The sequence below is a fragment of the Urocitellus parryii genome, chromosome 8 (genome assembly GCF_045843805.1).
Source record: "Urocitellus parryii isolate mUroPar1 chromosome 8, mUroPar1.hap1, whole genome shotgun sequence".
Lineage (NCBI taxonomy): Eukaryota > Metazoa > Chordata > Mammalia > Rodentia > Sciuridae > Urocitellus > Urocitellus parryii.
The window spans coordinates 28,386,677-28,399,160 of NC_135538.1; the positions used below are offsets into that span (position 1 = coordinate 28,386,677).

The following is a 12,484-nucleotide window of genomic DNA, read 5'->3' on the forward strand; positions in this document are numbered from 1 at the left end:
AGCGAAGTTGATGAAATGTCAGAGAAGGAGTTCACAAGGTTCATAATTAAAATGATCTGTGAATTAAAGAATGACCTAAATAAGCAAATACAGGCAAAAACTGATCACTTTAATAAAGAGATAAGAGAGCAAATACATGTAGCAAAAGATGACTTCAAGAAAGAGATAGAGATACTGAAAAAAACCAGTCAGGAATCCTTGAAATCAAGGAAACAATAAATCAAATGAAAAACTCAATAGAAAGCATAACCAACAGGCTAGATGACTTGGAAAAAAGAATGTCAGATAATGAAGACAAAGTATACAATCTGAAAAATAAAGTTGACCACACAGTGAAGATAGAAAGAAACCATGAACAGAACATCCAAGAATTATGGGACAGCATCAAAAGACCAAATCTAAGAGTTATTGGATAGAGGAAGGCACAGAGTTTCAAAACGAAGGAATGCACAATCTCTTCAATGAGATAATATCAGAAAAATTCTGAAGCATGAAGAATGAACTGGAAAACCAAATACAAGAGGTTTACAGGATCCCAAATGTACAAAATTACAGATCTATACCAAGGCACATTATAATGAAAATGCCTAGCATATAGAATAAGGATAGAATCTTAAAAGCCACAAGAGAGGGGAATTAGGTCACATATAGGGGGAGATCAATTCGTATCTCAGCAGATTTTTCAACTCAGACCCTGAAGGCCAGGAGATCATGGAACAACATATACCAAGCTCCGAAAGAAAATGGATGCCAACCAAGAATCTTATATTCAGCAAAATTAAGCTTTAGATTTGATAATGAAATAAAAACCTTCCATGATAAACAAAAGTTAAAAGAATTTACAACTAGAAAGTCTGCACTACAGAACATCCTTGGCAAAATATTCCACGAAGAGGAAATGAAATGAAAAACAATAATGAAAATAAGCAGAGGGAGGTTTACACTAAAGAAAAAACTAATCAGAGGAGAAAACAAGTCAAATAGCAAAAATAAACAAAAATGGCTGGGAATACAAATCATGTCTCAATAATAACCCTGAATGTTAGTGGCCTAGACTCACCAATCAAAAGACATAGACTAACAGATTGGATCAAAAACAAAACAAACAAACAAAAAAACCAGCAATATGCTGGCTCCAAGAGACTCATCTCATAGGAAAAGATATCCACAGACTGAAGGTGAAAGGTTGGGAAAAATTATACCACTCACATGGACTGTAGAAGCAAGCAGGGGTTTCCATCCTCATATCAAATAAAGTAGACTTCAAGCTAAAGTTAATCAAAAGGGATAAAGAAGGACACTACCTACTGCTCAAGGGAGCCATATACCAACAAGACATAACAATTATGAATATATATGCCCCAAACAATAAAGGATCTGTGTTCATCAAACAAACTCTTCTTAAGTTCAAGAGTCAAATAGACCATGACACAATAATTTTGGGTGACTTTAACACACCTCTTCCACACTGGATAGGTCTTCCAAAAAAAAAAAAAAAGCTGAATAAAGAAACTATATTCAAGAATACAATCAATAACTTAGACTTAACTGACATATATAGAATATTTCATCCTTCAATGAGTGAATATACTTTCTTCTCAGCAGCACATGGATCCTTCTCTAAAATAGATTATATATTTTATATTTCTAGATTATATTTGCCACAAAGCAATTCTTAGCAAATATAAAAAAGTAGAGCTACTACCTGCATTCTATCAGATCATAATGGAATGGAATTAGAAATCAATGATAAAACAAGAAATAAAAACTACTCCAACACCTGGAGACTAAATAATATGCCATTGAATGAACAATGGGTTTCAAAAGACATCAAGGAGGAGATTAAAAATTTTTATAGGTGATTGAGAACATAAATCAACATATCAAAATCTCTGGGACACTATGAAGGCAGTTCTAAGAGGAAAGTTCATTGCATGAAGTTCATTCTTTAAAAGAAGAAAAAGTATAGGCTGGGGATGTGGCTCAGGCGGTAGCGCGCTCGCCTGGCATGCGAGCATCCCGGGTTCGATCCTCAGCACCACATAAAAACAAAGATGTTGTGTCCGCCGAAAACTAAAAAATAAATAAGTTAAAAAAAATAAAAGAAGAAAAAGTCGACAAATAAGCAACTTAACATTACAGCTCAAAGCCCTAGAAAAAGAACAAATCTACACCAAAACCAGTAGAAGACTGGAAATAATTGAAATCAATGAAATTGAAACAAAAGAAACTATTGAAAAAATTAACAAAACAAAAAGTTGGTTCTTTGAAAAAATACATAAAATTGACAGACCCTTAGTCATGCTAATGAAGAGGAGAGAAAACTCAAATTACTAACATACATGATGAAAAAGGATATATCACAACAGACACTACAGAAATACAGAAGGTAATTAGAAATTATTTTGAAAACTTGTAGTCCAATAAAATAGAGAATATAAAAGGCATTGGCAAATTTCTAGAGTCATATGATTTGCCCAAATTGAATCAGGATGGTATACACAATTTAAACAGATCAATTTCAAGCAAGGAAATAGAAGATACCATCAAAAGCCTACCAACCAAGAAAAGCCCAGAAGTGAATAGATACACAGCTGAGTTCTACAAGACCTTTAAAGAAGAGCTAATTCCAATACTCTCCAATTTATTTCAGGAAACAGAAAAAGAGGCCTCATTCTATGAAGCCAATATCACCCTGATTCCAAAACCATGCACACATATCAAAGAAAGAAAACTTCAGTCCAATATTTCTAATGAACATAGATGGAAAAATTCCTAATAAAATTTGGCAAATCGAATACAAAAACATATCAAAAAGATAGTGCACCATGATCAAGTGGGGTTCATCCCAGGGATGCAAGTCTGGCTCAACATACAGAAATCAATAAATGTAATTCATCACGTCAATAGACTTAAAGATAAGAACCATATAATCATCTCAATAGATGCAGAAAAAGCATTTGACAAAACACAGCACCCCTTCATGTTCAAAACACTAGAAAAACTAGGGATAACAGGAACATATCTCAACATCATAAAAGCTATCTATGCTAAGCCCCAGGCCAACATCATCCTAAATGGAGAAAAATTGAAAGCATTCTGTCTAAAAACTGGAACAATACAGGGATGCCCTGTTTTATCACTTCTATTTAACATAGTTCTTGAAACATTGGTCAGAGCAATTAGACGAAAGAAATTGAAGGAATGATGGATAGGTAAAGAGAATTCAAATTAGCACTATTTACCAATGATATGTTTCTATACCTAGAAGACCAAAAATATTCCACCAGAAAACTTCTAGAACTAGTAAATGAATTCAGCAAAGTAGCAGGATAAAAAATCAACACCCATAAATCAAAGGCATTTCTGTGTATCAGTGACAAATCCTCTGAAAGGGAAATGAGGAAAACTATCCCATTTACAATAGCCTCAAAACAACAACAACAACAACAACAACAACAAAAACTTGGGAATCAACCTAACATAAGAGATGAAATACCTCTACAACAAAAACTACAGAACACTAAAGAAAGAAATTAAAGAAGACCTTAGAAGATAAGAAGACCTCAGAAGATGAAAAGATCTACCTTGTTCTTGGATAAGCAGAATTAATTTTGTCAAAATGACCATACTACCAAAAGCATTATGAAGATTTAATGCAATTCTAATCAAAATCCTAATGACATTTCTTATAGAAATAGAAATAGCAGTTATGAAATTCATCTGGAAAAATTAGAGACCCAGAATAGCTAAAGCAATCCTTAGCAAGAAGAGTGAAGCAGGTGACATCACTATTCCAGATCTTAAACTATACTATAGAACAACAGTAACAAAAACAGCAAAGGTATTTGCACCAAAATAGACTTGTAAACCAATGGTACAGAATAGAGGACACAGAGACTAACCCACATGATTATAGCTATCTTATATTTGACAAAGGCGCCAAAAACCTCTATTGGAGAAAAGATAGCCTCTTCAACAAATGTTGTTAGGAAAATTGGAAATACATATGCAACAAAACTGTCTCTCACCATGCACAAAACTCAACTCACAGTGGATCAAGGACCTAGGAATTAAACCAGAGACACTGCGTCTATTAGAAGAAAAAGTAGGCCCAAATCTCCATCATGTCGGATTAGGCCCCAACTTCCTTAATCAGACTCCTATACAGCAAGAATCAATAAATAGGATGGATTCAAACTGAAAAGTTTCTTCTCAGCAGAAGAAACTATCAGTGAGGTGAATAGAGAGCCTACTAATTGGGAACCAATTCTTACCATACACACGTCAAATAGAGCACTAATCTATAAAATCTTCAGAATTCAAAAATCTTAACACCAAGAAAACAAATAATCCAGTCAATTAATGTGCCAAGGAACTGAACAGACACTTCTCAGAAGAAAATATATAATCAATCAACAAATATATGAAAAAATGTTCACGATCTCTAGCAGTTAGAGAAATGCAAATCAAAAGCTACCCTAAGATTTCATCTCACTCCAGTCAGAATGGCAGCTATTAAGAAAACAAACAATAATAATTGTTGGCAAGGATGTGGGGAATATATACATTGCTGGTGGGACTGCAAATTGGTACAGCCAATATGGAAAGCAGTATGGAGAATCCTTGGAAAACTTGGAATGGAACCACCATTTGACCCAGCTATCCTACTCCTCGGTGTATACCCAAAGGACTTAAAAACATATCAAAAAGATATGACACAGCCACATCAATGTTTATAGCAGCACAATTCACAATTGCCAAACTGTGGACTGTGGAATCAACCTAGATGTCCTTCAGTAGATGAATGGATAAAGAAAATGTGGCATATATACACAATGGAATATTATTCAGCATTAAAAGAGAATAAAATCATGGCATTTGCAGGTAAATGGATGGAGGTGGAGAATATAATGCTAAATGTAATTAGCCAATCCCCCAAAACCCAAATGCCGAATTATTTCTCTGATTTAAGGATGCTGATCCATAATATGCTGCAGGGGTAGGGTGGGAGGATTTAATGAACACTAGATAGGGCAAAGGGGAAAAGGGGAGGGAGGGATGGGGAGAGGGAATACGGGTAGGAAAGATGGTGGAATGCGATGGTCATCATTACCCTAAGTAAATGTATGAAGACATGAAGGATGTGACTCTACTTTGTGTACAACCATAGAAATGAAAAATTGTGCTCTATATGTGATATGAATTGAATGCATTCTGTTATCATATATAACAAATTAAAATTGAAAAAAATTATAAAAAGAATAAAAAGTGGTTAAAAATGCTGACCCACTCTAAGTGCCTGCAGCAAATGATTAAGAAAATGATCTAAATTTCTGCAAGACAGAATGCAATACATATAATATTTAATGAAACAATTAACTATTCATTATAGTGTGCCCTGTCACTAGTTAATATCTAATTAGACTCTTATCAATGATAAAATAATTAAATTTTAAATTGAGCTGAAAGTGATTCCCTTTACAATTGCAAGGGAATCACTTTACAATAGCATCAGATATGATATTGTAATAACCAATATCATATCTGATTTAATACCTACTTTGTGAATTGCTGATCCCACCTTAACTTTGTATGTGGTTGGCGGGTGGAAGGATAGAAAGCAATTTTTTTTTTTTTTTTTTTTTTTGCTCCTGGGGGAAAGTAAATCTCAGTCCTATCTTTCATATTTTTCTTTTCCTCTCTGTCTTCCCTGATACCTGGACTGCTTCCAGTCTGGTGAGCGAGGTGCCAGGTGGAAGGGCCTGCCATGCTTTCACATTGAACTTGGTTGGCATTTCAGCCAGGGAATGCAGCCCAGACGGCAGACAATGGGAGGGAGCCCTCTGACCTGGCCTTCACTCCTGCTCCCTCTCTTTATCTCAGGCAGAAGCAGAAGCTGGGTATTACACAATGATCTTATTTATTAAGCTAAAAGAGTACAACCAACAAGAAGAGGGAGAGGAAGCCTTCTTCCATTTTATCTCATTTATAGTGAGTCTGGATGATAGCAAAGTCACGCACAAGGTGTTCCCAAAGCCAATAATTCCTGGCACATCCTCTCTACAGTATTGGTGTTGACAAAATTTGTGTGTGAGTGTATAATTTTTTTTTGTGAGTGTATTTCACTCATTACCATGGTTCCTGACATTTCATGAATCTATAACTTATTTTAAAATTTTATGAGAGGTATAGAGCTTCTCCCTAGAAAGATATGCATATGTATATCCTATGAAAATTTGGAAGTTTTTTTCTGAAAACCCATTCATGTCTCAAATGATAGGCCTTTGATAGGCTTAAAGGCTACATTTTCAAAGATATTAAAAATTACATGTTGTTAATGTTTTTCTCACTTTATATATTATGTAATATGATTTTTTCCTTTTAAATTGAGAACCTGAACAATTATGTTACTTCCTCATCTACAACTTAATGCAGAGTGCAGATTTCCTGACCTGCAGGGTGAGGTGGAGCATGCCTATTTGGGAGGCTGAGGCAGGAGGATCCTGAGTTCAAAGCCAGGCTCAGCAAAAGTGAGACAGTAAGCAACTCACTAAGATCCTGTCTCTAATAAAATACAACAAAGGGATGGGGATGTGGCTCAGTGGTTGAGTGTCCCTGAGTTCAATTCCTGGTGCCCCCCCCCCCAAAAAAAATTCCTGACCTAATTCATGTCCTTGTAAGGGAATCAGCAATTTCTACTAAAGAGAGAATATATACTTAATCATGAGATGCCCAAGATACTGATTTGAGAGCAGGGGAGTTTGACAGCAGAACCACGTTCAGCTGGAGGCCACAGAGACATTCCATTTTCAGTTACTCTGGAATTGCAAGTTTTAATCCCCGAAAGTAACCAGCTGATGCTGCCTCTAATGTCTTCTTTCATTTCAGCTGTTCAAAATATTACCCATACTTGAAGGCCTTCCTTCATCATCCCCTCTCAAAAAAAAGAAAACACTTGCAGAATCAATTTCCCTCTCCATTCTGTCTTTCCATCACATCTATTTGTAACTATATAATTTACTTGGCAAAATAGTTAACCCTCTTGTCTTCCTCACTTGAAGGAGGATCAAGAGGGGGCTCTTTGTGTCTTGTACACAGTAGGCCAACAGTATGAGTTGCAGAGGTAGCTCTAGAAACAAAAGTTTGCATTCTAATCCCAGTTCTGCCATTAATTAGCTGTTTATTTTTAGGAAAAATACTTAAATTTCAAGTATCACTTTTCTTTTTTTTTAGAAGATAGATATGATACTAGTATGCATTTCACTGAGCTATTGTAAAGATTATAGATTATAATACATAAAAAGTACTTAGTATAGTGGTTGGATTATAGTAAGTGTTGCACAAATGTTAGTTATATGATTTGTTGGCAGAATTTTTTTATTATTTATTTTTTGTGTCATCATTTTAAAATTATTTTTTGATTGACATATAATAGACATTTATGGAGTTCAATGTGATGTTTTGATGCACGTATCTATCCATAGTGTAATGATGAAATCAAGGTGATTAGCATATTTATTACCTTAAATCTATCATTTTTATGGTGAGTACATTCAAAATCCTCTTTTCTAGCTATTTTGAGATACACAATCTGTTATTTTTATGGTATTTGTCCTACTATGCAAAAGAACATTAGAACTTTTTCCTCCTGTTACTTTATCTATTGATCAAATTTCCCCATCCATTCTGCCCCTACTGTCCCCAAACTCTGTTAATCACTATTCTATTCTCAACTTCTATGGGATCAACTTTTTAGACCCCTTATATAAGTAAGACTATGCAGTATTTGTCTTTCTGAACAGTTTGTTGTTGTTGTTGAAAAAGGGTCTTGCTGTGTTGCACAGGCTGGTCTTGAACTTGTGATCCTCCTGCCTTTGCCTTCTTAGTAGCTAGGATTATAGGCACGTGCCACTGTGCCCAGCTTGAACAGATTTTAAAAAAATTAAATTAAATGAATTTTTATTGATACTTAAAAACATAAAAATTGAACATATTGATGGGTACCATTTGATGTCTCATGAACAAAAATTTTTAGAAGGAATTATCTTTATCTTTTTGGAATGGTAAATAATAAAAAATAAAGGTGTCATAATTTTTTTGGATGAAATTGAAATCTCAGTATTTTCAGGTTCTTTTAAATAATTTTTGTATTTAATCTATTAGTCTCAATCTAGTTTCAGCTTTTATTCCAACCAGCTCTGGGATTCTAGAAGTGTCTTTATGGCTTGCCTCTAACACTGTCCCTAACACTGAAAGACAAGGGTCTTTAGTCTTCAAGAGATTCTAAGATGAATTAAGCAGGTGACTGATAGAGAAAGTATCTTGAATATAGTTTTTGAGACCTCTAGTCCAATTTCTCCCTCACCATTTTCTTTCCTAACAGGGACCAGTCCAGATAGCTCACATGGATAAATTCACTTCTGCAAACAATAGTAGCTCACTTATGGTAGTGAGCTACTCACCTAAAGAACAGCACAAGTATTTACTCTTCAACGAGTTAAAAAAATTGTTTTTATTTATATATGTACCTTTACCTAGCTCCTCAAACTCCTTTCAAACTAATGTTATGTTTCCTTGGATTTTGCTCATTTTGGGCATGTGAGTTGGAATAAATGTTAAAGGGCAAAGATTTTGTTTCATTTGGCTTTGTATTCCTAGTGTATGTATACAACAGATAGTTGCTGATTAAAACTAGATAATACTACATGTTGCATTGAAAAAAATTACAGAGTTTGGTTGTACTAGATGGCTTATTTTTAATAAAGAGATTGAAATAAAAATTATCTGAACTTCAAAAGTTTGAGTTAGAAATATATTTTCTGAGAAAATCTTTAGTATCAGAGTCAGATAGATTGGAGTATCATCTCTTTCTATCTTTTTTGGTATTCAGTTTTGTTAATTATCAGTGAGGACCTACTTTTGCACTATTAATAAAATTCTCCATTTATTTTCTTGTTTTTATGTCTTTAACATCTGTCATATTTCTTTCTGACATCCTGTCTAAATGAGAATTCATTATGTGTTTTTAAAAATACTGCATGTGAAAGCACAGTTTTGTAACTCCTCTTTTTTGTCAATAGCAGTGAATATTCTCTTAAATTTCACTGATATGATATACTTGATAATGAGAAATTAGAATTATGAAAGTACATACATTATATGGGAAGAGATCAAGCATCAGAATTTGTTGATTGATTTCCCTTGTCTAGTAACAGACATTTGAAAAAGTCAATGTTGACAGGAATAGAAAATCTGCATGTGGGTTCTCAGGATAGTCATTCATTTTTTTTTTTTCTCCATAGTCAAATGTCTGTTTTCTTAAGCAATAAATTTAGCTTCTGAGATGGTTTGGAAAAATTCGCTTTAGTTTTGTATTTCTCTTTGTTTAATTTTCAGCTCATCATGGAAGGCTTTCTTAGTCCTACCATTCTGCTCCTGGACCTGGCCATGTCAATCCCAGTGCCAGGTGCTGGCCGACAGCTCCAGGGGGCCCAGCATTGAAGGACATGCCAGGTGGACCCTAAGCCTTGGAATGCCAGTTCCTACTTTTGCCCAAAGCCAATCAACTGGATGAAGAGAGACTTTTCTCTATGTTTCAATAGTGTTTTACTGGAAATAAATGCATCCTTAAGCTGCAGAATTTTGTTTAATATAGCTGTTCTATGGAGATCTGTCAGCACTCAGTTTTTTTTTTCAGCACTCAGCTTTTTTCCCCAAAAAGATCTATTAACATTGAGATAAGTGAGTCAGTAATATGAAATGATTTTGCTAGTGACAATTGAAGATATCTGAAGAACCACACTGAAAACTTTGAGAGTAATTCAATTCTGATATAGGATTTATTATCTGATAAGATATCATAGATAAATAATCTTAAGCCAGTCCGTTCATGCTGTGGAACTGTTTTATAACAACAAAGTCTATCTTTTGTCTTTGGTAACAAATCTTTGACTAGAGGTCAATAAAGTTCAGAAATGGTTCCAGAGACTCAAGTTCAAATTGGGATTATACCTAGGAAATAACTATGGAAGCTCTGTAAGAACTGGCTTCAGTGGCCGTTCTGAACAAAGCAGCCTCCATAGGTGCAGATATACTCGGACCATGATAAATTAGGTTCAGGGATCCTGTTCAGCTTAAGACAATCAGTTTGGAGCAAACTGAATTCCTTGACTATCTTTGTAAATCAATTTAATCTCCCTTGGGGTATATATTGGACCTATTTCAAACTCATGTTCTTTGGATGTGGTCTCTATCCCTGAGACTGGCCTTGAATGAAGGCTGTCTCCAAGGGTAAGATTCATCCTCATTCCCTGGGCCCAAGGCTATTGATCATACTGTGTCTGGCTCCACATTGGGCTCACTTACCTGATACAGGTTGGCAAGATGGTGGTTAGTTTTGATTAAAAATGGCTGGTTCACCCCTGGGTGGTCAACATCATGTGCTGCTGCAGCAAGTAGTCCAAGCATGATGTCCAGAGGTGTGAGGAAGCTGGCCAACTGTTAAAAAGTCAAATTGGGAGACTGACTATTATGCTTGTACAAATAGGGTGGCATTGTTTTTGGATAAATCAAACAGAATGAATCAGTCTTATCAGCCAGATCTTTATCCTGTGAGGTATTCAATGAGATGACATGCACTTGAAATTGCAGGGGAAAAAAAAGGGCTACGTGGACAATAATTGAGTAAGCTCAAATTGTGCAGAGCATTCAGGTATTCTCCTTTTGCTTCTACCACTGTGTTTTGTTTTGCTTCTGTAATGGCTTGGCTTGTTGGCAGCATTGCTACCTGGTGGGCAGGAAGGAGGCAAGGAAGAGACTGAAATGAGCCTTGCTCCTAGAGAAAGCAGTAAATGAAGGAAATAGTTGAAGACAAGATGATGGACACCCTTAAAGAATCATTTGTATATTTCAAGTAATGTATATTTACCACTTGTTTGAAAGAAATTGGCTGAATTGCCAAATTTGCATGCTTCTTCATTGTGAAACACAGAGTGGAGGGATGTGTGAGAGTCTTTAGTTTTTTTGTTTAGCTAGAAAAATAAGCAGGAGAATGGGAATCCCGTACTAACTTAAAAAATGCAACTGTATGATTTACTACAACCTTTAAATTTCTTACAGATTAAAAAGTGAAATCATTAATTAGTCTTTGGGATATTTTACAGGTGTAAGGCATCTACCCAGCTTTATCTCAAGAATGCTTATTTGGTATCTGTATATTTAGTGGTTGATGTTAAAGCATATGTATATTTAGTGGCTTGTTGAAAGTGATTGAACTAAGCCGCTAGACTGAAATGTCATTTTCCAAAAACATGAAGAAAGTTCATCTTAAACATTTTATCAAAGAACTAAATTTTATATAGTGATGAGTTATTTAGATTTTGGGTAATGAACATTATTATAATGCTTTCAATTTTTAACTTTTCATTGGTTTATTGCATCACAGCATGCTTACTGAGAGGTCTTTGGTGTTCACAGGTTTTCTTGGGCCCTGAATTCAGGATACCTAGTTGGCTCATTAACAAATGAAAGTAAACCTCGGAAAATTTAATTCCTTTTCATGAATATTAAAAGATTTCAAAGTTGATACCGTGACTTTATTATATTCATATTGTGAATGACTAATTTTCTAGTATCCATTTTCATTCATATTGTGAATGTTCAGAAATGCTGGGTAATTTAGAGTTTGGGTAGTTTACTTGGCATTCCAGATGGCTGAAGAGGCAGCTGGGACTTGCTTTACCTTTGGCTCTTTCAGGTAGCAGTGCATGGCCTGGGTGACATCAGCTGCATGAACAGCATTGTGATACGGGTTTTGGCCATGGTAATCCTCTTGAACCATGACTAGGAGGTAAACAGATAACTCAGTCAGCTAAAATCAAAACAAGAATGGATTCCTCCATCAGAATTATTAAAGGTGCTTTTTGCTTAAAAATCTCAGTGCCTCCAAAATGTGTAGTGTGGGGATCCTTTGAAAATGAACGTGGTTTGCAAGCCTGGCAGTTCTACTGAGTTGTTTATAGTGTAGAGGAGGGGGGAAATAGGATTTGCGAGGCCCTTGGGATTTCTCACCTCCTTCATAAATCACCCCTTTCTGGCATTCATGAAGGCTCTCATTCATAGGAAAAATAAATATGTAGGAAAAGGACAACTTTCTTTCACACCATAGTTTATTTAAGTTTGCTGCCCTTTATGAATAATATGCCATAAATGGAGCTTCCTTTCAGAGCCCTGGTAGCATTGGACTTCCTAATATCTAACAATTGTGTTACTGCTTGAATAACAAATACAGACCAAGCAAATTGGGGGCTTCTTCAGGTAGAAATTCAAAGTACTGCATTGATTCAATACCTCCTTGGAGATATTTCTCCCTTATTCAAGGAAGCTATCCTCTTCCATGCCCTCCAATCTAATGCCAGGCTTAGAATGCTCTGGAACCAAATCAAATAATAGACAAGGCAATTTTAGTTTGTTGCTACAGAAG

The 12,484-nt window shown here is 35.3% G+C and overlaps 1 protein-coding gene across 4 annotated transcripts in view; it reads right to left on the minus strand.

Annotated features, from left to right (window-relative positions):
- Pde7b (phosphodiesterase 7B) overlaps positions 1 to 12,484 on the minus strand; it is a 307,847-nt gene that overhangs the window by 25,506 nt on the left and 269,857 nt on the right. For all 4 annotated transcript variants that reach the window (XM_026391845.2, XM_026391849.2, XM_026391846.2 and 1 more), the window contains 2 exons: positions 11,744 to 11,844; positions 10,369 to 10,500 (listed from right to left, as the gene is read on the minus strand). In XM_026391845.2, the coding sequence (XP_026247630.2) occupies positions 10,369 to 10,500; positions 11,744 to 11,844 (233 nt within the window). The remainder of the gene's footprint in view (positions 1 to 10,368; positions 10,501 to 11,743; positions 11,845 to 12,484) is intronic.